Source organism: the organism of the source record quoted next, unplaced genomic scaffold (assembly GCF_019419815.1).
Source record: "Pyrus x bretschneideri cultivar Hongxiangsu unplaced genomic scaffold, Pyrus_bretschneideri_v1 Contig23, whole genome shotgun sequence".
Classification (NCBI taxonomy): Eukaryota; Viridiplantae; Streptophyta; class Magnoliopsida; order Rosales; family Rosaceae; genus Pyrus; species Pyrus x bretschneideri.
Window position 1 is genome coordinate 1,635,277 of NW_025999535.1, and position 24,065 is coordinate 1,659,341.

Consider the following 24,065-nt stretch of genomic DNA (forward strand, 5'->3'; position numbering starts at 1 on the left):
CATAGACAATGGTTGAGAAATGAGGAAGATATGAAGTTTTTACAAAAATCCGGCCAACTTTTCCAGATTCTGGCTAATTAGACGGCGGGGGTGACGGTGACTGGAAAATTAGAGAAGAAGGAGAATATTCTGTTAAAGTTGACGAATATTCTCAAGCTGTTAAGGTAACACCGTTAGACTTAACGGACCTGCGCGTGTGGCAGCAAACTAGCAACGCGTGAGGGTGCATGCAGCTTCGCAGAGGCGCATGGTCGATGTATATGGGTTTGTGATGTTGAGTAGAATGTTTTCATATATTTAAACCCTCAATTTGAGCAAACTATGAGGGATTTTTCTAGCCTTTTCGTGTACGTTTTAATTAATTAATTACTATATATAGTTCTTTACATATAGGAGAGAATTATCCTGAGGAGGTACGAGGTCAAGTAAGGCTACGAGGCTATGATCCGTACTACGTATCAGCGAGTGGCTGTTTGTTTATATATATATATATATTTATATTATATGTAAAGTTTTATGGTTTCCACAAATACTTTGGATTAATATTATGCTTATCATGCCATGTTTTATTTCATTTTAAAAGTGCTATTATATTGTTGAGATTTATAAATTGTCATGGCATGTTCATATACATTTTACCTGCTCATCATGCATGCTTGCACTAGTGTAGTATTCGCCTCGGGCTAGGGCTAGGCTTCACGTGTATGTTCACATCGCACCGCGCACTCATTTTTGGATCCATTGTAGGTGCCAGTCATTTCCTAGGTTGCAATAGGCAACTAGGACTCGTATGTGATGCGCCTAGTGCCAGTCTTCACGTGATTGTAGTACTAGAGCGTATATTATGATTACATCTAGTCCTGTCCATGTTAGAATTCCTCTGCATGAACCTGTGTGTTAGCATAGATTGATGAGCACTTGATTTTCTTATGCCACAGTTGAGATATTATGATTTGTTGCATTTCTTGAATTATTGTTGAATTACCTTTGATATCATACTTATACGTAGTATGATTTTCTGGAAACTATACTTGTTTTATGGTAAGGGGTTAGTATGTTCAGAAAATAAATGTGTTTCATAAACCTTTGTTTTTGCCCACTCACACCTTCTATTTTTCGCCCTCCAGGACTTAGTTAGCTGAATCATCTGTGGTGTACGAGGGATCTTTGGCGATTATGACATTCTCCCAAATAAATGTAGGAGCTTATTTCCGGTTGTGTAAGACCTTAACTAGATTCGACTGCTCTACTTATGTCGTACTGTTATCTAGGCTCTGACTACTTATATTTTATGGGTTCTTCCCACTACTGCTGCACTCTCTTTATTAGCTTAAATAAATTCTAGCTTCGGTTTAAATTTTTCCATATTTTATACATCACTTACCTTTTGGCTACGTCACCTTCGAGTGTCAGCCAGCATGCCTCAACTCCGATCGAGGTGTGTTATGGGACTGACTAGGATTAGATTGACTCCAAAATAATACTGCATGAGTCAATATGGCACCAAATTTGGGGATTTGTACAGATCTAGTTCGACAAGTCCCTCCATGAGAGTTTGAAAATTAATATTTGAATAAATTAAGGTAAACCACATACCCACTTGTTGACCTATAAAAAAAATCTTGAAACTTCATTGTAAGTTGCATACTTTTCACTTCAATTCTTCAACAACACTTGTCAAAATCAAACCCGAAATCAACTTTTTCAGTCCTTTTCATGACTTGACTCCAACGCCCCTATAAAAAAAATTACCTTTTGCCTTCGGACAAATTGATTTCATCAAGCCCTAGAAAGGCAATTGATGATAATAATTAAAATTTATGTGGTATTTGCGCATATACTTGCAAGTTTAGATAATACTTATGTAAAATTTTCTAAAATAAAATAATAATTTGATTGGTTTATTACAAACAAACTCTCTCTCACTCCCTTGTTGTTAATCATTTGTCACGTTCTTTAGTTTGTGTGATACTCTTTATTTGGCCGGCAACGTTTTTTAATGTCAAAAGGACTTGACCAAAATCCATATGAATTCAGAAAAGATAATATTTGCGTCTAAAACAAGAAAATGGTGAATCCAATGACAGAGATGAACTTCTGTATGCAAAATTATCATGTTTTGCAGAGAGTAAGCCTCACATCGAGGGAATGGCAGACCTCGCATGTGTTTATAAACAGTTGAGTTACATCTTATATTGCCAATTCGATTTATAGTGGAACATCAACTTCTTCATAATATCAAAGCAGGTTAACGCACGTATGAAGCCCAACGACACATGTGCTTCACGTCCTCTGGTTGTGTTGTTCATGTGCTAGACTTAAAAATTCATTACACGTAAGAGAATGTGTTGAGAGTAAATCTCACAGTGGGTAAGGGGTCTGTTTCTAGACATTTTCTCTGTAGACAACCAAAAAAAAAGGAAAGAACGAATTGAAAAGAAAAGAAAAAAGTGAGAGATTATTTCTAGGTTTAGAAATAACTGCTAGTGCTTTTAGCCTTGTGTAATTCAGAAGGATGTTCATGGTATATGACCTGATGTGTCAAATTCCTTGACATCTCTAACCGAACACGTACGGTTATGTGCCATTTGAGTTACTGCAGACATTCCTTACCAAATACATTCTACCATGCAGGAAACTTAAAACGCAAGGCATTGTGGAAGAACAATTTGTATAACAGTCAACAAATACACACAGAAAATTCCAACAGCGTAACATATATGGATGTAAAATCCACAATTTCATTGATGAAATTTATGATGAAAACATACTCTAAAACACAGCAGAAATTAACAAGAAGAACGTCAATAATAATCTCCCAACTGTAAAAACTGAAGCTGAAGAAAGATTGTGAGCACCAATTGTATCTATTGCTCCAGTCTTCTCATTCCTCACTTTGATGCTTGATGAGCAGTTGTAATCGGTCCATCCAATCATCTGATTCTCCACATCATATATCACCAGCTTGTTCGACAGCACCAAATCTCCGAGAAGCGTCAGGGAGTCTCCGCTTTCCGATTTCATCCCGCTGCTCTGCCAGCCGGAACACCACACATCTCCCTTCAGCTGGAACAGATAGTCATGGGGATAAACCGTCAGGGAAGCCGAATTATTGAAGTTGAACTTCACCAATGGAAATCCATCGTCTACATTGTTGGAAAATTCGAAGCATGTGAGGTGGTCGTCAACTGTGCGAAGTTGCAAGTCAGGCTGCGTGGCTAAGATCTTCTGCATCATAGGGTCGAAAACCTCCTGTGGGAGATAGGCCAGGGTTGTTCCGCTGTCGATGATCGTCCCTGTGATTGACCCTGTGTCGAAAACATGAGAGGCAAGCTGCACGACTTCACCTCCTACCTCAATTGCCTCCAGTACAACATTGTAATGCGCCTGCCCCGGCACCAACGGCGTTGTGTTGTTCACCTTTGGCTCCACCACTTCGCCAATGGCGAAAATCCCGCCTCCGCGAACATTGTCCAAACAATGTGCAAATTGTTTCTTCACCTTCCCGGAAGCAGCCAGCTGGGAAAACACAGACGAATTCGCCTGCCCGAATCCAATAATCCCATCAAGCGCGCTGGATGACTCACTTATCTGACCGGATTGCGCAGTTCCGCAACCAAACACAACACTGCCATCAGTCCCCTTATCAAATTGAACATTATCCTTCACAAAGTATCCCACCGTCTCACTTCCGTCACCATAAGTCATGTCGTACGAGCAGGGCATGCCCGGTTGGCAGGCTGGAGGTTGATCTTTGAATTGCGACGTGCAAAAATCCTGATCACAAGTAATAGCATTCGAACTCGAAGAGCCTTTCGGATCATACAATGTGAGCTTCACACCAATGTCATTTTTCTTGGGACAGGTTATGCAGGTGATGCAATTGACCCACATGATGTCACTCCCTGTATCCACCAGGACAAAATAGTCCTTGGACGGCGTCCCAATCCCGAGCTTGGCGAAGTACAGTCCGGTGCCGGACGGACGGCCATCACCGCCCAGCTGTACATCCACAGCAGAAGCAGAGCCGGCAAGAATCCGGCCGTGACGGCGGGAATCATGGGCCTTGAGCTCGCTCAACGACCGCCCGTCACGGCCGTTGAACTTGTGGCTAACGGAGAACACGAAGTTCGCCGACGCATTGGAAAAAAATGCCGAGAGAATCAGAAAACAACCCAGAACGGCTCTTGAATTTTTGTGAAGATCCATTTGAAATCTAAGAAAGCAAGAATGTTTGGGGTCGAACCGGGAAAGTTGTGCGTTTTCTTGAATGTTGGCTTAACATTAAATAGGGATGGTTTCTTCTCAACTTTAAACTCAAATTTTATTTAATTACTTAATCAACAAATTAAAATTGTCTACCAGCCAACTAAAAAATAGAGATAATAACTAGGTCAAGATCATAGTATACATCGGTCGTTGATGTTAGATGTCAATGTTGATGTTCGTCTTTAACCATTTTTAATACAAGTATTGTTTGAAGGAAAAAAAGCTGTACAATTATAAAAGTACTTAGAGAAGTGCTTTTAGATGATTAAAAATGTTTTTAAAAAAAAAATTAAACAAATCCGTAAGGTGTTATCAAAGCTACTTACATGTGAAAATAAAAAGACAATTATGTTACCAACTAGTAAGCAGACTATTCATATTAAAATTTCTGGATTTTTCTCCGATGATAAGAAAAATAAAATAAAATAACAATTTCTTATTTTTTAAACCAAATTTGTTATGTTGGCTTAACACTTATAATGTGCTTGTTGATAATTGAATTATTACTAGCTTTGGTTAATGCGTTTATTTTTTATTGATGACACATTATTTGACTTGCAAATTTAGTTTAAAATTTTGATCGGATCATTGCCTTTTTAGGATATGACGTGGAACATTGTATTTGCCAATTGGATATTTCTTGGCCATTACCCTTTTAGGGTATGACGTGGAACATTGTAATTGCCAATTGGATATTTCTTGGCCATTACATGGAGATTAATATGAACACTCTCTCTTGTTGTTGATCATTTGTCACTCTTTAGTTTGTCAAAAGGACTTTGATAAAGTCGACCAAAAATCCATACACAAAAGACAATATTTGCATATAAAAACAAGGAAATGATGAATCGAATGGCAGAGATAAAATTTGTATGTAAAATAGCATGTTTTGTTGAGAGTGGATTTCACGAAGGGATCTTGTATGTACTTCTAAGTAGTTAGGTTACTTTTTATATTGTCATTGGGAGTAGGTTGGCCATGTGTGAAGCCCACCGATCACACATGCTCTATGTCACCTGATTTGTGTTGTCCACATACTAGGCTTGAAAATTCGCGACACCTGAGAAAACATGTTGACAGTAAATCCCACATTGGGGAAATGACGGACCTCATATGTGCTTATAAGTAGTTAAACTATGTTCCATATTTCAATTAATTTTATAGTAGAACCTTAACTGTTTCATATTTATTATGTGGACATCTTGTTTATGCATTGAATTAGACAAAATACAAGGCACAAAAAACTTCTAAAGGTTTTTCTTTTAAATTCTTCAAACGGATTCTAATCTTTGTTTTATTCTTGTGGTGTAGTGAAAAAGCACTAAAAATGCATGACGTCTTGTTTGGAGCTCGAATAGTGATTACTATGTCATATGTGTAAGATCTCGTTGTGAAATCAATGAGATCATATTGTGAATGTCAACGTGATTTTCTTGAGATTACTTGATTGACAAGTAATTTTGTAGAAATCTAATGGAGTAAGAATCGTGAAGTCTTAAACCCTAATGCAACTAACTGATGGAAAACCGTATTAAGGCAAACATAAATTGATATCATGGTGGGACACTAACTGACATGATTGTGATTAAGTTGATATTTCCTTCCAATAATAGGCTAAGATGGAATGAACCTAATCACATACAAATAGAGATGTCCCTACTCTCATATTATCGTTCTTGTGCATGCCATTCCCTATTCAAGGCTAACACATATCGAGTATTGAGAGTAGAAGACTCCCTTCCCTTCAATTCATCATCTCTCCGCCTCATCAACTAGCTAATCAGACGCAAGCCCTTCTCGGACGGATTACTCCTTTTGCTCCTCAACCTCTGTAGGTGTGCTTCCTGTTGTGTTTCTGTGTTTTGTTCTGGTAGTTTGAAGAAGAATGGAAGATGAAATAAAGAAAGAAGAAATTAACAATGGTGAGCTCTCAAAGGAATGTTGCTTCACTCTGCAAGTCACAGAGAGGCAATCCAATTCTCATTAACTTTTTCTCAGTCTATCACCTCACACACAAAACGTGCGGGTGGAATATTATCGTTAGGATCCAAGTTGGATGCTTTCTGATTACAAACTAATCTTGACCCTTCATCTAGCTAGTTGCTAGGATTACAACACTTGGCATGTCTTGCCTTACTACCATACAACTTCTTACTTGGTATTTTAACTCAAGTGCATACACATATTAAACTAAGACTTATTCCTAATCGGCTGTAGACTTACAATTCAACACTCCCCTTTAAGTCTAAAGCTGATGTCACTCCAAGTTTGGTTTTGAGAAGATTAAATCGATCATTTGCGAAAGGCTTTGTGAAGATATTTGCCAATTGCTCTTCTGTGGGACAATAGATCAGATCAATGATGCCTTCCTGCAATGCATTTTTGATAAAATGATACCTCTTGTCAATGTGCTTGGTCTTCTGATGAAACACAGAATTCTTAGTAATTGCAATGGCAGAAGTGTTATCACGGTGAAAAGGAGTAGCTTCAGTTTGTAATTCTCCAAAGTCTTCCAAAACAAACCTCAACCATATTGCTTGAGTTGTGGCTTCTGATGCACTTATGTATTCAGCCTCTGTAGTTAAGTGCAACACAGTTTTGCTTGATTAAAGCCCAAGAGAATACACCACTACCAAATAAGAATGCATATCCTGATGTGCTCTTGATGTCCTCCAATGAACCGCCCCAATCACTATCGCAGAAGCCAATTAAACAAGCTTTTCTTCATTTCACATACTCCTAGGCCATAATCCAGGGTTCCCTTGATGTATCTAAGTACCCTCTTTGCAGTTCCATAGTGTCTATTAGTAGGACAATGCATAAATCTTGCCAATCGACTTGCTGCATACATTATGTCCGGCCTTGTAGCAGTGAGATATAGAAGGTTTCCCATAATACTCCTATACATTTCCTCACTCGTAGATCCACTTCCATCATCTTTAGACAGCTTCTCAGTAGCTACAAGAGGAGTTGTGACAGTCTTTGCTTCATTTAATCCATACTTACTCAGTAAGGAGCTTGCATACTTCTTCTAATGAATGAAGATGCTAGAGTCAGTTTGAATCACTCTCATCTCAAGAAAGTGATGAAGAAGTCCTAAATATGTCATCTCATACTTCATTTTCATATCTTCCTTGAACTCTTCTAGCATTGATTTGCAACTGCCAGTGTAGACTATATCGTCCACATAGATAGAAACAATCAAGACATATTCTCCCTTGCCTTTATATACAGAGTTGGTTCACTTAAACTCTTCTCGAAACCACACTGTGAGAAATAATTATCAATCTTTCCATACTAGGCTCTTGGAGCTTGTTTTAGACCATAAACAGCCTTGTAAAGCTTGTACACATTTTCTTCCTTGCATCTGACTACAAAACCTTCATGTTGCTCAACATAGACCTTTTCTTGTAATACTCCATTCAGGAAAGCAGATTTCACATGTAACTGGTACAATTTCCAACTCTTTTGTGCAGCCAAAGCTATTAAGGTTCTAATAGTGTCCAACCTAGCAACTGGTGCATAGGTTTCATTGTAGTCCAAACCAGGCTTTTGTGCATAACCATTTGCAACTTGCCTTGCTTTGTTTTTCAACACTAAACCATCAAGGTTTAACTTGGTTTTGTAGACCCATTTAACTCCTACAACAGGTTTCTCAGTTGGTCTGTCAACAAGCTTCCAGGTACCATTCTTTTCAATCATGAACAACTCATCATCCATTGCTTTTGACCAAGACTCATCTTGTTTAGCATCCTCATACTTTTCTAGGTCCATGATGCACATATTACATTGAGCCAACACTTTATTCAGATTCTTCCATTTCAATGGTGTATAGTCAAATGCTTGATTGTGCCCTTCACTTAATTTTAACATGCTTACAGCTTCACCTGAGATAAGTGTCTTGGATTGAACTTCAGAGTCTTCAATACTAAGAATTCTCATAGATGGAGATAATACAAATGATGTAGGAGACAACACCATTCTGTCACTTCTTCCTGTGCTTATGTCACCATAAATAAAGCTTCCAATATTGAAAGAAAATGACTCTGAGTTCTCTTCCCAGTTCCAGGCAACTTCTTCATCAAATACAATGTCTCTTGACAAGACTGATTTCTTGGATAGTGGATCAAATACCCTATACCCATTTTCATAGGTTGCATATCCCACAAATATTCCTTTGAAACTTTTAGGCTCCAACTTATGTCTGTGTTCACTAGGAACATGAACATAGCATAGTGAATCAAATACTTTCAGGTATGTTATTCCTGGTTTCCTCCCAGAATAAGCTTCAAAAGGTGTGATGTTGTTTAAATCCCTTGTGGGACATCTGTTTAGAATGTACACTGATGTATGAACTACTTCTACCCAGAGAAAGTATGGCATCATCTTCTCATGCAACATGGATTCAACCATCTCAATCACATTTTTGTTCTTCCTCTCCACTACTCCAGTTTGTTGTGGAGTATATAGTGAACTGTCTTTTTATTCCTTTTTTTTCACTTAATAGGTCGAATTCAGATACTTGAACTCCCCTCCTCTATCACTTCTTAAGCACTTAACCTTGAATCCACTTTGTAATTCTGCCATAGCTGTGAATTTTTTAAAACAATTAAATGCTTCATACTTGCATCTTAGAAAATAGATGCAAGTCATTCTGGTGAGATCATCTATTAACAGCATGAAATACTTATTTCTAGTAATTGAATCATTCTTCATAGGTCCACACAAATCAACATGAATTAGTTCAAGTGGAGCAGTTGCTTTTTGCACTTGATTTCTTGGAAACTCTTCTCTGTGTTGTTTTCCAAATTGGCAACCTTCCCAAACTTCATTGTAATCTTCAAGCTGAGGTAAACCATGTACCATTTCCTTGTCTCCCAATTGTTTGAGACCACCAAAGTGTAAGTGCCTAAGTCTCTTGTGCCAAGTCTCAGTAGAGTGAGTGACACCTAGTTTTCAAGGCCACCTGATTCTTAGATAATAAAGTTAATTGATATCACCTATTCACTTTCTTCTTCTTCACTTTCACAACCAAGCATTCTAATGATGAACCATCAAACATACTGCACATTCTACCACCAAACACCAAGAAGTATCCATGATCATCTATTTGACCAACACGTAGCAAGTTTACCTTTAAACCAGGTAGGTACATTACTTCACTAACATACTTTCTGTCTTTGTTTGTATCAATCACCAATGAACCTATTCCTGCAACATTCACAAGGTCTCAAGTTGGCATTTGAACTTTGCCAGCTATGTTGGTTCTCACATCAACAAGCAATTCCACATTTCCTGCCATATGGTTGCTATAACCACTATCAATGTACCACTCTCCATTCACTTTTGGTTATGTGACTATGTTATTTGCATAAAACAAAATTCCTGTCATCTCCACTTGATTAGCATTGTTTGCCTTTTGCACTGTTTTAGCTACAATACATTCTCTAGCCCAATGCCCAAATTTATCACAATTGAAGCATTTTGGTTTCCCTTTGTATCTACACTGACCAAAATGGTACTTAGAACACACTTTGCACTGAGGCTTTGCAACCTTTTGACTCATTGACTGAGATGCATTCATATTCTGATAAGTATTCATGGGGATTTCTGCTGAAACTTGGGTTTTGATTCCCATCTCTTGCCTTTAGAATTCTAGATTCTCTGAAATCTGGATGAACCAGAATGAGCACCACCATTGTTTTGTTCTTTGGATTCACAGAGAGTGAAACAAAAGCTCTCTCAGTGGTATCAACACTGTGCAAATCGAAACGTTGGTCTTGGCTTTCAAAATTGCCACAACCTCCTGCAATTCTACAGTCTTCAAACACTTTGTATTCTCAATGACTAGACATATGGGATCATATGGTTTACTAAGGCTAATTAGAACTTTTTGTACAAGTCTTTCATTAGATAGAATTTCACCAAACGTTTTCATCTGATTAATCATGTATTTAGCCTAGTAAGATACCCATACATAGTTTCATCATCACGCATTCTAGCATATTTGAATTCACATATCAGATTTTGCAATTTCTCAGACCTTACCTAATCACCACCATGGTAGTCTCTATTCAACAAATCCCATGCCATCTTTGTTGATTATGCATTAGCAATTCGTGAGAAAATTTGATCTGAAACTGCATTCTGAATGATTCCCAAAGCTTTGCGTCTTTCATCAACACAACAGTCTATTTCTTCATCAGCATCATCCTCCGATGATCCTTTAACCTTCTTCTTCTTCAGATCAGAAGTTTTAACTCCTTCTCTACCAAATTCCACAACCCATGTGATTTGAAAATTGTCACCATCTTGATTCTCTAGAACTCGTAGTTCTCACCGAATAAAATTGGAGTTCTCACTTCCAAGCATTCATATTTAGACATATTTGGTTCGAATGGGTTGATTTCTCTTATCAGGTGATAACGGGTCTCCGGCGACCTTCACTGAGCTTCGAGCGAGCTTCGATTCAGCTCAGTGGATTCACAGATTTACGCCCAGGCTCAGATGATCGAACTTGGCTCTGAGGCCATGTTGTGTTTCTGTGTTTTGTTCTGGTGGTTTGAAGAAAAATGGAACATTAAATGAAGAAAGGAGAAATTAACTATGGAAAGCTCTCAAAGGAATGTTAGTTCACTCTGCAAGTCACAAAGAGGCAATCCAATTCTCATTAACTTTTTCTCAGTTTATCACCTCGCACACAAAACGTGCGGGTGGAATATTATCGTTAGGATCCAAGTTGGATGCTTTCTGATTACAAACTAATCTTGACCCTTCATCTAGCTAGTTGCTAGGATTACAACACTTGGCATTTCTTGCCTTACTACCATACAACTTCTCACTTGGTATTTTAACTCAAGTGTATACACATATTAAACTAAGACTTATTCCTAATCAACTATAGACTTACAATTCAACATTTCCTTGCCACTGCAAATAAGTTGTGTTACATCCCAGCTCGGGCCCCCACCACATCCCGAGCTCGACTTTACCGTAGCGTGATATTATCTGCTTTAGGCCCCGACCACGCCCTCACGGTTTTGTTTCTGGGAACTCACACGAGAACTTCCCAGTGGGTCACCCATCCTGGGATTGCTCTTGCGCGAACTCGCTTAACTTCGGAGTTCCTACGGAACCCGAAGGCAGTTAGCTCCCAAAAGGCCTCCTGCTAGGTAAAGATGAGAATATACATATAAGGCTTACAGGATCCGCTCCCCTGAACGATGTGGGATGTTACAGTTGCATCATGTCATATTGATGCATGCAAGTGCCAACATACCTGCACAATATATACATGTTAGCGTTGCTGTAATCCTAACTTCATGTTGATCTTATTTGTACACTGTTACAATAAGAGCATAAAACCAAAAATAAAAAATAAAAAAATCTATATGATTTAAACATGGGTCTCATCGTTGTGTAATGAGGTAAGCTTGAGCTGCAATGCTATATTAGGCCTTGGAAAGATCCAAGCTTTCATCTTAGTGTATTTGCTTTATAAGCTCATGACCACACCTAAAAACCCTAAACTCTAAACCTTAAGCTTCAAGATGAGCTCCAATGCTATATCAGGCCTTGGAACGATCCAAGCCTTCGTCTTAGCGTCCTAGAAACCCTAAATCCTAAAGTCTTAAGCTTCAAGATAAGCTACAATGCTATATCAGGCCTTGGAACGATCCAAGCCTCTGTCTTAGCATATTTGCTTTCAAGCTCATGACAACACCTAGAAAATATAATTGTTGGAGACATGTAAGATGCTCGATTCCACGACGTAATGGCCTTAATGCCCTACAAACAAGAACCAGAAGTGTCAGTTATGTTGGCATCACCCCATCTATGGTGATCACATTCAAGTGACGGAAATGGTCTACTGATAAGTTAATAAGGTCATCTCCAACCGAAGGGTCCAGAGGGCTAGAAGGCCGAAAATAGCTCAAAACCGTCTCTAACTGAGGGCTAGGCCAAAGGATTCGTGGGCCCCACAGAATTTGAAAGGGCCAAAGGGCTGGCTGGAAATTTTTTTAATACTGTCGGTTATAACCGACACAAATAACATGAATTTTTTTTAATATAATTGTCGGTTATAACCGACACAAATAACATGAATTTTTTTTAATATAACGGCTAGCTGACACAAATAGCATGGAAATTTTTTAATATAATGGCTAGCTGACGTCAGTTAGACGTTATTTTTATTTTTTATTTTTTTTTTCACAAATTTTTTTTTCCTATAAATTCTATTTTTTTCTATAACTTCCTATAACTTCTATTTTACAAAATTTGTTTCATATTTTTTTAAATTCCATTTTTTGTCCTATAACTTCTATTTTACAAAATTGGTTTCATATATTTTTTTTTAATTCCATTTTTTTCCTATAACTTCTATTTTACAAAATTTGTTTCATATTTTTTTTTTTTTAAATTCTATTTTTTTTCCTATAACTTCTATTTCATGTTGACGTCACCTAGCCGTTGGATTTGAATTTAAGTTGTAGGTTTTAAACAATAAATTATGTTTGACCCTATGGCCCTTTGGCCCTCGGTTGGAGACGATTTTTTGTGACAGGGCTAAAATGAGCCCTATAGCCCTCGGTTGGAGATGGAAGCAAATATGACCATGTACTGTTCATTAAAATATTATTATCTTGGAGAACTAGAGGGCTAAAACGAACCCTCTAACTAGCCCTCGGTTGGAAATGACCTAAGATTTGTGAATCCATCATGAAAGACTAAATGATTTTCCACATATCCCTGGTTAGATAAAGTTTGGTGACGTTATAAGGTAGCGTTTGAATGTGAGGAATAACATCTTCCGGTAATCTAGACCAACACAAATAGACAAGGACACATCTTTTGAAGAGAATCAAATCAAACCGGACCATTCTCTAGCTTTTAAACTAGATAAAGACTCTTGAGTAAAGGAAGGAAGAGCTTACATAAATGAACCAAAGGATTTAGTGAAAACATTACGGACTGTCTATTTATTTGTTATAATTGATCGACAAAACGATTTTAATTGATATTTTTGCTGAGAAATTCTTTACAGAGTAATTTAAAATATGAATAGTTTTGATCATAACATAAATTTTGTGAATATATCATGAAATATTTTAAGCAGAAACTCCTTTTAGAAAGTTGAAGTTTCACCATAAAACCAATTGCAACATGGAGAGTAGCCAAACTTACTTATAAACCCATGTAAGATCCGTCCTCCTATCAGTATGAAATTCATTCCCAACATGTCCGTCACATGTGAAGAATTTTCAAACCTAACGTGGACAACACAGACAAAATGATGTGGAACGCATATAAAAAAAATTAAAGTTACCCTATAAAATAAATTGATAATATAAAAAATAGCACAATTTACTTTCTATGCAAGATCCTTCGTCGCGTGGATGTATTAATTAATTAATTCTCAACTCTTACCTTAAACGTATACAGTTATACTACCTGCTTCCAAAACTGACTTTACCGCTTTCTTTCCTCCTTCCTCACTCCAAATATTACTCAAATTCAAAATCCGAAAATATTCCAATCGAATAGAGCAAAACCTCCGATTCTCCCTCTCTTTAATGCAACCCTAATTTCCTCCTCCGACGACGACGATGGCCGGGTCCGTACAGCAGGCGCCGCCGAGTCAGCTGTGGGACTCGGTGCTCCAGCTGACCAAGTCCGCCCAGGACAAGAACAGTGACCCGCTCCTCTGGGCGGTCCAGCTCAGCTCCAGCCTCACCTCCGCCGCCGTGTCCCTGCCCTCCGTCGAGCTCGCCCACCTCCTCGTCTCCCACATCTGCTGGGCCAATCACGTGCCCATCACGTGGAAGTTCCTCGAGAAGGCACTGACGGTCAAGATCGTCCCCCCCATGCTCGTCCTTGCTCTGCTCTCCACCAAGTACTCTCTCACTCCCTCAGTACATTGGTTTTGATGTTTTAATTAAAATTATTGTGTTAAAGTTGCTATTTTTAGTTTGCTGGTTACGGGAGAGTGAGAGAATCTGAGATTGTGAAGTATTTACGATTTACGTTTTCTTGGGAAGTTGATTTTAGTAGATGAAATATCGGATTAGTTTTGATATACGACTGTATGGTTGTTCGGTTTGAATGGTTACTAAAATGTGCGTGCAGGGGTAGGTAGATTGACAAATTATGTGAATTGGTTAACCTAACTAAGATTGCACTAGGGGATCTGCTTGTGCGAAATGTCCGAGTTACTTGTAAAGTTGTAATCTTTGTACAAGTTCAAATGAAAATTCTGGGGCTTTGTGAAATTATAGTTGGTAGTTTGCGGTTGAATTATGCTTCATCATATGGCGGACAACGCTTTGAAAATGGTTCAGAAAGATGTTATTGAACGAATAATTATTTAGGAAGTTAAGGTCTTCATGCCCGTAGTTCCTTCGTTGAGTTGGTGTTGGTGGACGAAATTCATGCATGTGCTGTCTTGTGTGATGGATGGTCTCCCTTAGAATATAATGTCCTTACAATTATGCTTAATCAACAGTTGTTATGAAAATGTACTTTTACATGTTAAAACTCACATTCAGTGTTGTCTTGTTTCATATAGGGTTGTTCCAAATCGACAGCTTCACCCTGCAGCATATAGGCTCTACTTGGAACTTCTTAAAAGACATACATTTTTATTTGCTTCTCAATTGAATGGACCAAATAGTCAGAAGTAAGTTTCAAATTTTCTCCTTTTGTTGTACAATATTATTTCCCAATAAGCCTACCTTGAACTTGTGCTTATGTGACTACATACCATTATTGCAAAAAGTCTTGACAATAAAATCTTAATTGAAGGCTTCTTTTCTGGAAACAAACAAGTCCGTGACAATGAAACATTGTGCTTAGTTGTTCTTCCTTGACTTTTTATCTTGTATGCGGTCTTAGGTGCTTCCACTCTTGCCAATACATAAGAATGCAAAATGTGTATTTTATTTGGTTTCTCAATAGGTACAAGAATGTAATCTTTCCATTTTAAACATGACAGTTTGCACAGAGGCGTTCAGATTCCTCCTTCCCTCTGTTAAAGAAATGCTCTTTATTGATGAACTATTTTTGCCCCTTTTGCCTTTCCATTTCCCCCACATGCCCCTTTGAAAAAACAGTGACTCGTAGAGAAGTTATTTGTATAACTTAATGTCATAAACCAAATTCTTTCAAGTTTCAACACTATGTGTGCCTATTTAGTAATTTTTTTTGTTTTTTCTGTCTCATGCTTTCTGATTCCCCGTCCCTCTGTTGAAGAAATGCTCTGTATTGATGAACTATTTTTCCCTTTTGCCTTTCCTTTTCCCCCATTTGCCCCTTTTAAAGAACCAGTTCATCGCAGAGAAGTTATTTTTATAATTAATGTCATAAACCAACCAAAGTCATTCAACACCATCTATGTCTACTCAGTAATTTCTTCATTTTGCTGTCTGATGCTTGTGTGATAGTTTCTAATAATATCTTTTGATGCGATTGCAGGATCATAAAATCCATTGATGATGTTCTACATCTTTCCTGGCAGTACGGCCTTCAAGTGTCTGAACCTGGAGTTCTTATTGTGGAGTTTGTCTTTTCAATCATATGGCAGTTACTTGATGCATCCTTAGATGACGAATGTTTGCTGGAACTTGCCCCAGATAAGAAGCCTAGATGGCCTACCAGGCCACAAGATATGGAAATAGATGGTCATGGTTGCTTTAATGAGACGAGAAGTGAGCAAAATGAAGGTTTGCAGAAAGCAAATACTGCAATGGCTATTGACATAATTGTGGAGTTTCTGCAAAACAAAGTAACTTCAAAGATGTTGTACTTAGCCCGTCGAAATATGTAAGGATCTTAACCTTTTCTCTTTTTTAATATATCTGTTTACTTTTTTTATTCTTGCGCATCTTTCTGTTAGTCATGCCATGTTTGTGAGGGAGAAGTGTGAAAACAGCAGTTTGGCCAATTGCTGGTGTGATGCAATTTGACTAGTTTAAAATCTCATATCAGAGTTTGAAAAGCACCGTTGGTGTAGATACCAAACATATCACCTCTTCTTTTCAGGCCATTGCACTGGGGAGGTTTCGTTCAGAAATTGCAAGTGCTTGCGGCCAACTCGTCAGTTTTGAGGACTATGAAACATATAAACCCAGAGGGTCTTCTACAGCTGACATCTGATACCCGTCAACTTCTGACTCGGGAACGCAAAACAATTTCACGACAAGAATTTCATGCAGTATTGGCTTCTGGGACTTTAATGTCCTCTGGCTGTCAGTCTCATGGAGTGAGTTCATCTGCTTTTTGGCTTCCCATTGATCTGTTTCTTGAAGATGCTATGGATGGATCAGAAGTAGCTGAAATTAGTGCCGTCGAATCTCTTACCGGTGCGGGCCAATTCTTTGTATCATAATCCTTCTATCATGCATACCTAGAGCTGATAAGATTCTAGTACTCCTAGCCAGCAATATTGACTTGAGTTATCGTTGCAGGTTTAGTGAAGGCTCTGCAGGCAGTTAATGCCACCACATGGCACAATGCATTTTTAGGTTTATGGATTTCAGCTCTTCGGCTGGTTCAAAGGGTAAGAATTGATGTGAACCAATTTGGAAATTCCTATCTAATGATTGATTGACATCTTGTTATGTGCTACGAAGAAAATTCTCAAAATAGTGAGTCCAACTGACCTTTTATCACATTTTCCCTCTTGATTGGTTTTGTAGGAAAGGGATCCTAGAGAAGGACCTGTCCCTCGTCTTGATACCTGCTTATGCATGTTGTTGAGTATTACGACGCTTGCGGTTACTAATATTATTGAAGAAGAGGAAGCTGAATTGATAGGAGGAAACGGAGGGGGATCATACTAACCAAAGGAAGGAACAGGCTCCTGGAAAGCGCCGCAAAGATTTAGTTACCTGCTTACAGCGATTGGGTGATTATGAAACCTTGTTGACTCCACCTCAGTCTGTTTGTTCAGTGGTGAATCAAGCTGCAGCCAAGGCAATAATGTTCAGATCAGGCCTTACAGTCAGTAATGGATACCACGAATCTGTTAGCGTGAACGACATGCCAATAAATTGTGGTAAGAAATTAATTTTTCCTTCAGCCCAGCAATTTGATTTATGATGGAGTTTTGAGAAGGTATAAAATAGCTCTCGATTTGAGTATTCATTTGTCTACCACTATGTTTTGGTTTTTCTCTAATTCTGCTTTCAAGATCAATTGTTTTTTCCTTCTTATGCTTCAGAGGGTTTCGTTCTGTTTTAACATCCATAATTCTCTTTTTGGTCCTGTTTATTTTTCTTCCCATTAGTCTCTCGCTCTCATGCTTTCCTTAATTCTTATGGGGCTTAAATATATCTTTATCTATATTTCCATGAGCCTTTCCTAATATTTTGTACTTGCAGCGGGAAACTTGCGGCATCTGATTGTTGAAGCTTGTATTGCGCGGAATATCCTAGACACATCAGCATATTTTTGGCCAGGCTATGTGAGTGCACGCAGCAGCCAAGTGATACGCAATGTGCCCGGCCAAGTGCCTGCTTGGTCTTCAATAATGAAGGGGTCACCTCTAACTCCATCACTGGGAAATGCTTTAGTTGCCACTCCAGCTTCTAGGTATGCTATTGTATCATTGCTACATTTTGTGTGTTTTTATTTTTTTATTTCTTATTTCAAAGTACTCTGATTCTACCATGTTTAGCCATAACAAAGAAGCAGGGTTGTGATTGATAGGCAGTGATAGTCTCACTACATAAACATGATTTCTAAGTGGGAATCATGTATTTTGGGTCAATGATTTTTTAATTTGTATCATTGTTTAGCTCATAACTTTAGGTACCAAATAATGACTATAGCATCCATAATTTATCTTGGCATCATGACCTGGCCTTCAGTTACCCCCTTCTTTTCCTGAAGCAAGGTATATCAGATGCTCTTTTTTGTAAATTTACCCAGTGGTATGGCAACTGAATTTAAGCTCATGGGTTTGATGGAAGCTTAGCAGAAATTGAGAAAATATATGAGATTGCAGTCAATGGTTCAGATGAAGAGAAGATATCTGCTGCTACCATTCTTTGTGGGGCTTCTCTTCGTGGATGGAATATACAGGTAGGGTCTCTCTCTCTCTCTTGCTCTCTCTTTCTATTTTCTCCACCTCCCTTCCTCCTTCTGCTAGCCTCTACTGCATGTTAGTCTCATTCAATTCTTTGTCCTTTGCAGGAGCACACCTGTCTTTTTATTATAAGATTGCTGTCACCTCCGGTTCCTGCAGATTACTCGGGGAGTGATAGCCATTTGATCGGCTATGCTTCATTCTTTAATGTCCTTCTGGTTGGCATATCATCTATAGATACTGTACAGATTTTCTCCTTATTGGGATTGGTATGTTGGATCCCTTATTGAAATAGTTAAGATTGCAAAAGTTCTTGTGTAATGAAGAAAGTTTCTCGAGTCCTTCATGTTTTCCAAAAACTAATGTTATTTGTCATTCACTTCTAGGTTCCACTACTTGCAGCTGCATTGATGCCTATTTGTGAAGTTTTTGGCTCAAGTGTTCCCAATTTCTCATGGACTCCTACAACAGGGGAAGAACTCTCATGCCACGCAGTGTTCTCAAATGCTTTTACACTTCTATTGAGGTTGTGGAGATTTGATCATCCACCTCTTGAACACATGATGGGCGACTACCCAACTGTGGGAATCCAAACTGGTCCAGAATACCTCTTGTTGCTGCGAAACTGTCGATTAGCATCCAAGGGTAATTCAATCAGGGATCGAATAAAAAGCAGAAGAGTTTCAAAATTCATCACCTTCCCTTCAGGTACCATTACCATGGATTGCTTTCCAAGACTGAAACTCTGGTACCAGCAACATCAAAAATGTATTTGCTCTACCCTGTCTGGGCTTGTACCTGGGACTCCTGTTCATCAACTTGTTGATGCACTCCTGACCATGATGTTTAGAAAAATAAATAGTAGTCAGCCGTTGACTCCAGCAACGTCAGGTAATAGTAATTCATCTGCGTCGGGAACTGATGAGTCCTGTATTAGACTCAAGGTACCAGCCTGGGATATCCTTGAAGCAACTCCATTTGTACTTGATGCTGCTCTTACTGCATGCGCCCATGGAAGACTATCTCCCCGTGAACTGGCTACAGGTTTGTTGAATACCCCTTATGCATTGATAGAAAAGCCGAACTGAAAGCTCACCTGTGAGAAAGGTGTAGGTTAAGGTTTGTTAACTTTGTTGCATGCTTCATCTCAGGACTGAAAGATCTAGCTGATTATCTTCCAGCGACTTTGGGAACCATGGTAAGCTATTTTTCAGCTGAAGTAACACGGGGAATATGGAAGCCAGCTTGTATGAATGGAACTGATTGGCCAAGCCCTGCTGCAAATTTACTACTTGTTGAGCAGCAAATAAAGAAAATCCTAGCTGCCACTGGTGTTGATGTCCCTAGCCTCGCAGTTGGTATGTCCTTTATATTCTATAGCTTTGTGAAAGAACGTTTCTGTTTTTCAAGAAGTCTTATATTGTTGTAATATGAAAAATCATGATAACTTCTAATAGTTCAATTGACCAACTTGTCAGTTGTACACTCATGATTGAAAAAGTGAATGTGTTCTGTCGATATTTCAGTTGACCAACAAATTTTAGACTAGGGAAATTGGAGCTTTGAGTTCATGCTGTAAACTTCTAATAGTTGTAACGTTAACACTTTAGGCCTTAAATTTATTGCTTGCAGGTGGGAGCTCCCCAGCTACACTTCCCTTACCATTGGCAGCCCTCATAAGTCTCACAATAACTTATAAACTTGATAGAGCCTCTGAACGTGCCCTCCATCTGATTGGACCGGCCATGAACTCCCTAGCTGCTGGTTGCCCATGGCCATGCATGCCGATCCTAGCCTCATTGTGGGCCCAGAAGGTAAAGCGCTGGAGTGACTTCCTGGTGTTTTCTGCTTCTCAAACTGTCTTCCACCACAACAGTGATGCTGTGGTCCAGCTTCTTAAGAGCTGCTTTACATCTACTCTCGGGTTAAGTTCCTCTCATGCTTACAGCAACAGCAGTGTGGGTGCCCTTCTTGGTCATGGCTTTGGTTCCCATTTGTCTGGTGGGATTTCTCCTGTTGCCCCTGGAATTCTTTACTTGCGTGTGCACCGGTCTGTCAGAGATGTAATGTTCCTGACAGAAGAGGTGCTCTCTCTTCTAATGTATTCTGTTAGAGATATTGCATATTGCGGGTTACCAAGAGAGAGGGTGGAGAAATTGAGGAAGACCAAGCATGGGACGAGGTATGGACAGGTTTCTCTTGCTGCCGCAATGGCACGCATCAAGATTGCAGCTACACTTGGGGCCACTTTAGTTTGGATATCTGGCGGATCGAGTTTAGTTCAATCCTTGATCAAAGAAACTTTACCTTCCTGGTTTATATCGACCCGTGGTTTGGATCAGGAAGGCAGAGAACCTGGAGGTATGGTTGCCATGTTGGGAGGTTATGCCCTTGCATACTTTGCAGTACTTTGTGGGACGTTTGCTTGGGGTGTGGATTCAGTATCACCAGCATCAAAGCGGCGACCAACGGTTCTCGGGCGGCATTTGGGATTTATTGCAGGCGCGCTGGACGGGAAAATATCACTGGGTTGTGATTGGGCTATGTGGCGGGCATATGTGTCAGGATTTATCAGCTTGATGGTGTCATGCACGCAGAAGTGGGTGCTAGAAGTTGATGTGGAAATATTGAAGATACTGAGCAAGGGACTTAGACGGTGGAATGAGGAAGAACTGGCTCTGGCCCTGCTGGGACTCGGTGGCGTTGAGGCCATGGGCGCAGCAGCTGAACTAGTCGTTGAATGTGAGGTCTGAACTTCGTGGAGGCATGTAGGCATCCATCAGAGAGAAACTTACGTACAGCGGGGATGCCATTGTCCGTTTCAGAGAAGTTCTTTCCGGTGAAAAGGCGACTTACGGACTTGTGAATGTGAGGTCCGAACGTCGTGGAGGCATCTAGGCGTCCATCAGAGAGAAACTTACTTACAGCGGGGATGCCATTGTCCGTTGTAGAGAAGTTCTTTCTGGTGAAAAGGCGACTTACGGAGATGCATGTCTTGTACGATATTCCTTGTTGCGATGTAAAGATTGGGAGATTGGGAGTTCAAATCTTTTGCATCCATTTTGCTATCATGAACTTAACACATGTCAATTAATGATAGAGACCACACACTAAGTGAGGGCAGAAGATTCATGCAAATTACAAAGGTGATTCTTTTATTGAATAATAAAATGATTTTGTGTTCAATATTTTGATTGAAGGAAAATGAGATTGTACTAAAATAGTCAAGGGCAATTCTCATCAAGTTTTTTTAATTTTTTAATGTCTATGTGGGGGCACACCGACACGTGGTTCATAGTCATTTCTTGCGTTGAAGTTATGTCACATGGTAATGGAGGTTCATTTGACGAAAAGCGTAACAAAGTATGAAAGTGTTTCACATTCCTCACTTTAGTTATGAGACTATGATGAAAAGAAAAAAAAAATCATATCTATGCAATTTTAAAAACAACGGAACTTCAAGTAGTAAAGTGAGAATTATCAGACAGTTAAATATATTGTAAAAATGAGATTGTAATAAAATAGTATCATATTTTTTCTACAAAAATAAAATATAAAATATAAAACAACATTTAACTATGAAGCGAAAAATAACTAAATATATGAATTAGGTGAAGTAGTTAGTACATGATGACGATTTTGGAGCATTAATAATATGACAAGGAAACTATTTAACTCAATTTTACCTTATGCATTTTCTTTTTAAAAGATTAAACTACATTACATAAAGGATCCCCCACTATCCCATTATCATGTGGATCAAAAAGACATCAAAGTGTTCTCGAATGGGAGATGTCGTGCATGATGTAGTGGATCGGTCATTTGACTCTTTTTTCGGCTGTACTTTTATAGAGCAAACCAAGATGGAATTAAATGTCTTTAATTTAATTTTTTAATATATAAGTCTGATTGACAACCTATATGATGAAAATTAAATTATTTTTAATTATTTTTTAATAGTTAATGTAACAAACTATGGAGCCCAATATATTAATAAAAAAAAATATTTGACACATTTGTTGGGAAGAAGAAGATTTAACATTTATATTCAATGAGCCACATCAACAATTATAGAAAATTTTGACATATTATTTTTTACATCTCTTTTGGACATGCCCTTACAAGTCATAATGAAAGAAAATTACTAAACCAAATACAAGATCGAAAGAATAGCAAAAGTATCATCGGTTCTAATCTATTCTATAAATGTAATTGATCCTATAATTTGGAAAGAAAAAAAAAAGTGATAGGAGTGTTTATTTATTTATTCAGTTCAATTTACAGAGAGTTGGATGAGGACCTCAACCATAGAATTCAAGCTAGATGAATGAAGTGGAAGAGTGCATCTGGCATGTTGTGTGACCGTCGTATGCCACTAAAGCTCAAGAAAAAACTTTATAGGATAGTAATAAGGTCGGCAATGTTTTATGGCACAGAATGTTGGGCGATGAAGCATCAACACGTACATAAAATGGGTGTAGCAGAGATGAGAATGCTTCGTTGGATGTGTGGGCACACAAGAAAGGAAAAGATTAGGAATGAGGATATTCGAGGTAAAGTAGGAGTAGCCGAAATTGAAGGAAATATGAAGGAAAATCGGTTACAGTGGTTTGGACATGTAAAACAAAGCCCTACTGACATTCTGGTTAGAATATCCAATTACGTGATAGAGATTCAGGGCTGAATGGGTAGAGGAAGACCTAGAAAGACTTTGGAAGAGACTTTAAGAAAAGACTTAGAGTACTTGGATCTAGACATAGAACCGAGCGTAATGACGTTCTAGGATTCATATAACTTATCCCACTTAGTGGGAAAAGACTTTGTTGTTGTATTCAGTTCAATTTACGGTAGATGTTCAATTTACGATAGACACAACTCTTTTTACTTTTGACATTTAATTTTTAGCTTTCATATAAAAATAATTAAAAAACATACATTAGTATATAAGAGGCAAAATAATATCAACTTAGGTTTAGTAGTATTCCTCTTTATTTGTGACTCAAGACAATTCATGGCTTGTTAAGACATGTCATGCCCTACATTGCCACAACTCACGAGGCTTGTTATGATATGCATTTTTCTAACACTTTGTCTACTATTTAGGAATAATTTAAAAAAAAAAAAAGAAAAAAAAAAAAAAGAAGAAAGATCTAGGAATAAGTAGACACTGGGCCTAAAATTATTATTTTTTAAATTAATAACAAAACAGGATGCTAGTCATATAATTAACGTGTTCTTACTAAGAACACATTCATTAGTAGAGCTAAAAATTTGCACGTATTACCGGTAAGAACACGCTTATTGGTAGAGCTGAAATTTTACAAGTGTTCTTACCAGTAATAACCTTCGTAAATTTTTTGCTCAATTAGTTAACATGTTCTTACAGGTTAGACCCCTTAATATATAATTGCCTACTATGTTGTACTAATTTCCAAAAAAATAATTTAAGGCTCCTGGGTCTACTCTTTCCTAGATCTTTTTTTTACATATATTTTGCTAACACTTTGCCTACTATTTCAGAATAATTTGAAGCGAGGCTAGTGTCATGGCTAATAGTGATGTTTTGGCATGCCACGATTCAAAGATTAGCATGTCAAAGTGTTAGAAAAATACATGGCATGACACACTAACCCTTGCATCGTGGCATGCCAAAATATCATTGTTGGCCCCGACATGACAAGCGTCGCAAATTGTAGGCATAATGCATGTC

The 24,065-nt window shown here is 38.3% G+C and overlaps 2 protein-coding genes across 2 annotated transcripts; one reads left to right on the top strand and one right to left on the bottom strand.

Moving 5' to 3' along the window:
* Window positions 1-2,732: 2,732 nt before the first annotated feature.
* Window positions 2,733-4,290, bottom strand: LOC103939354 (aspartic proteinase 36-like). Its single transcript, XM_009349440.3, has one exon. It carries the CDS (start codon window positions 4,207-4,209, stop codon window positions 2,773-2,775), a length of 1,437 nt encoding a protein of 478 aa, XP_009347715.2. The 5' UTR covers window positions 4,210-4,290; the 3' UTR covers window positions 2,733-2,772.
* Window positions 4,291-13,805: 9,515 nt separating this feature from the next.
* LOC103939341 (mediator of RNA polymerase II transcription subunit 33B-like) lies at window positions 13,806-21,541 on the top strand. The gene is given in 13 exon segments (XM_009349423.3): window positions 13,806-14,164; window positions 14,837-14,947; window positions 15,742-16,089; window positions 16,309-16,628; window positions 16,734-16,825; window positions 16,965-17,102; window positions 17,104-17,323; window positions 17,649-17,859; window positions 18,240-18,351; window positions 18,463-18,624; window positions 18,742-19,399; window positions 19,507-19,713; window positions 19,988-21,541. Coding segments are annotated over 13 exon segments (3,987 nt in total). The 5' UTR covers window positions 13,806-13,877; the 3' UTR covers window positions 21,109-21,541.
* Window positions 21,542-24,065: the final 2,524 nt, after the last annotated feature.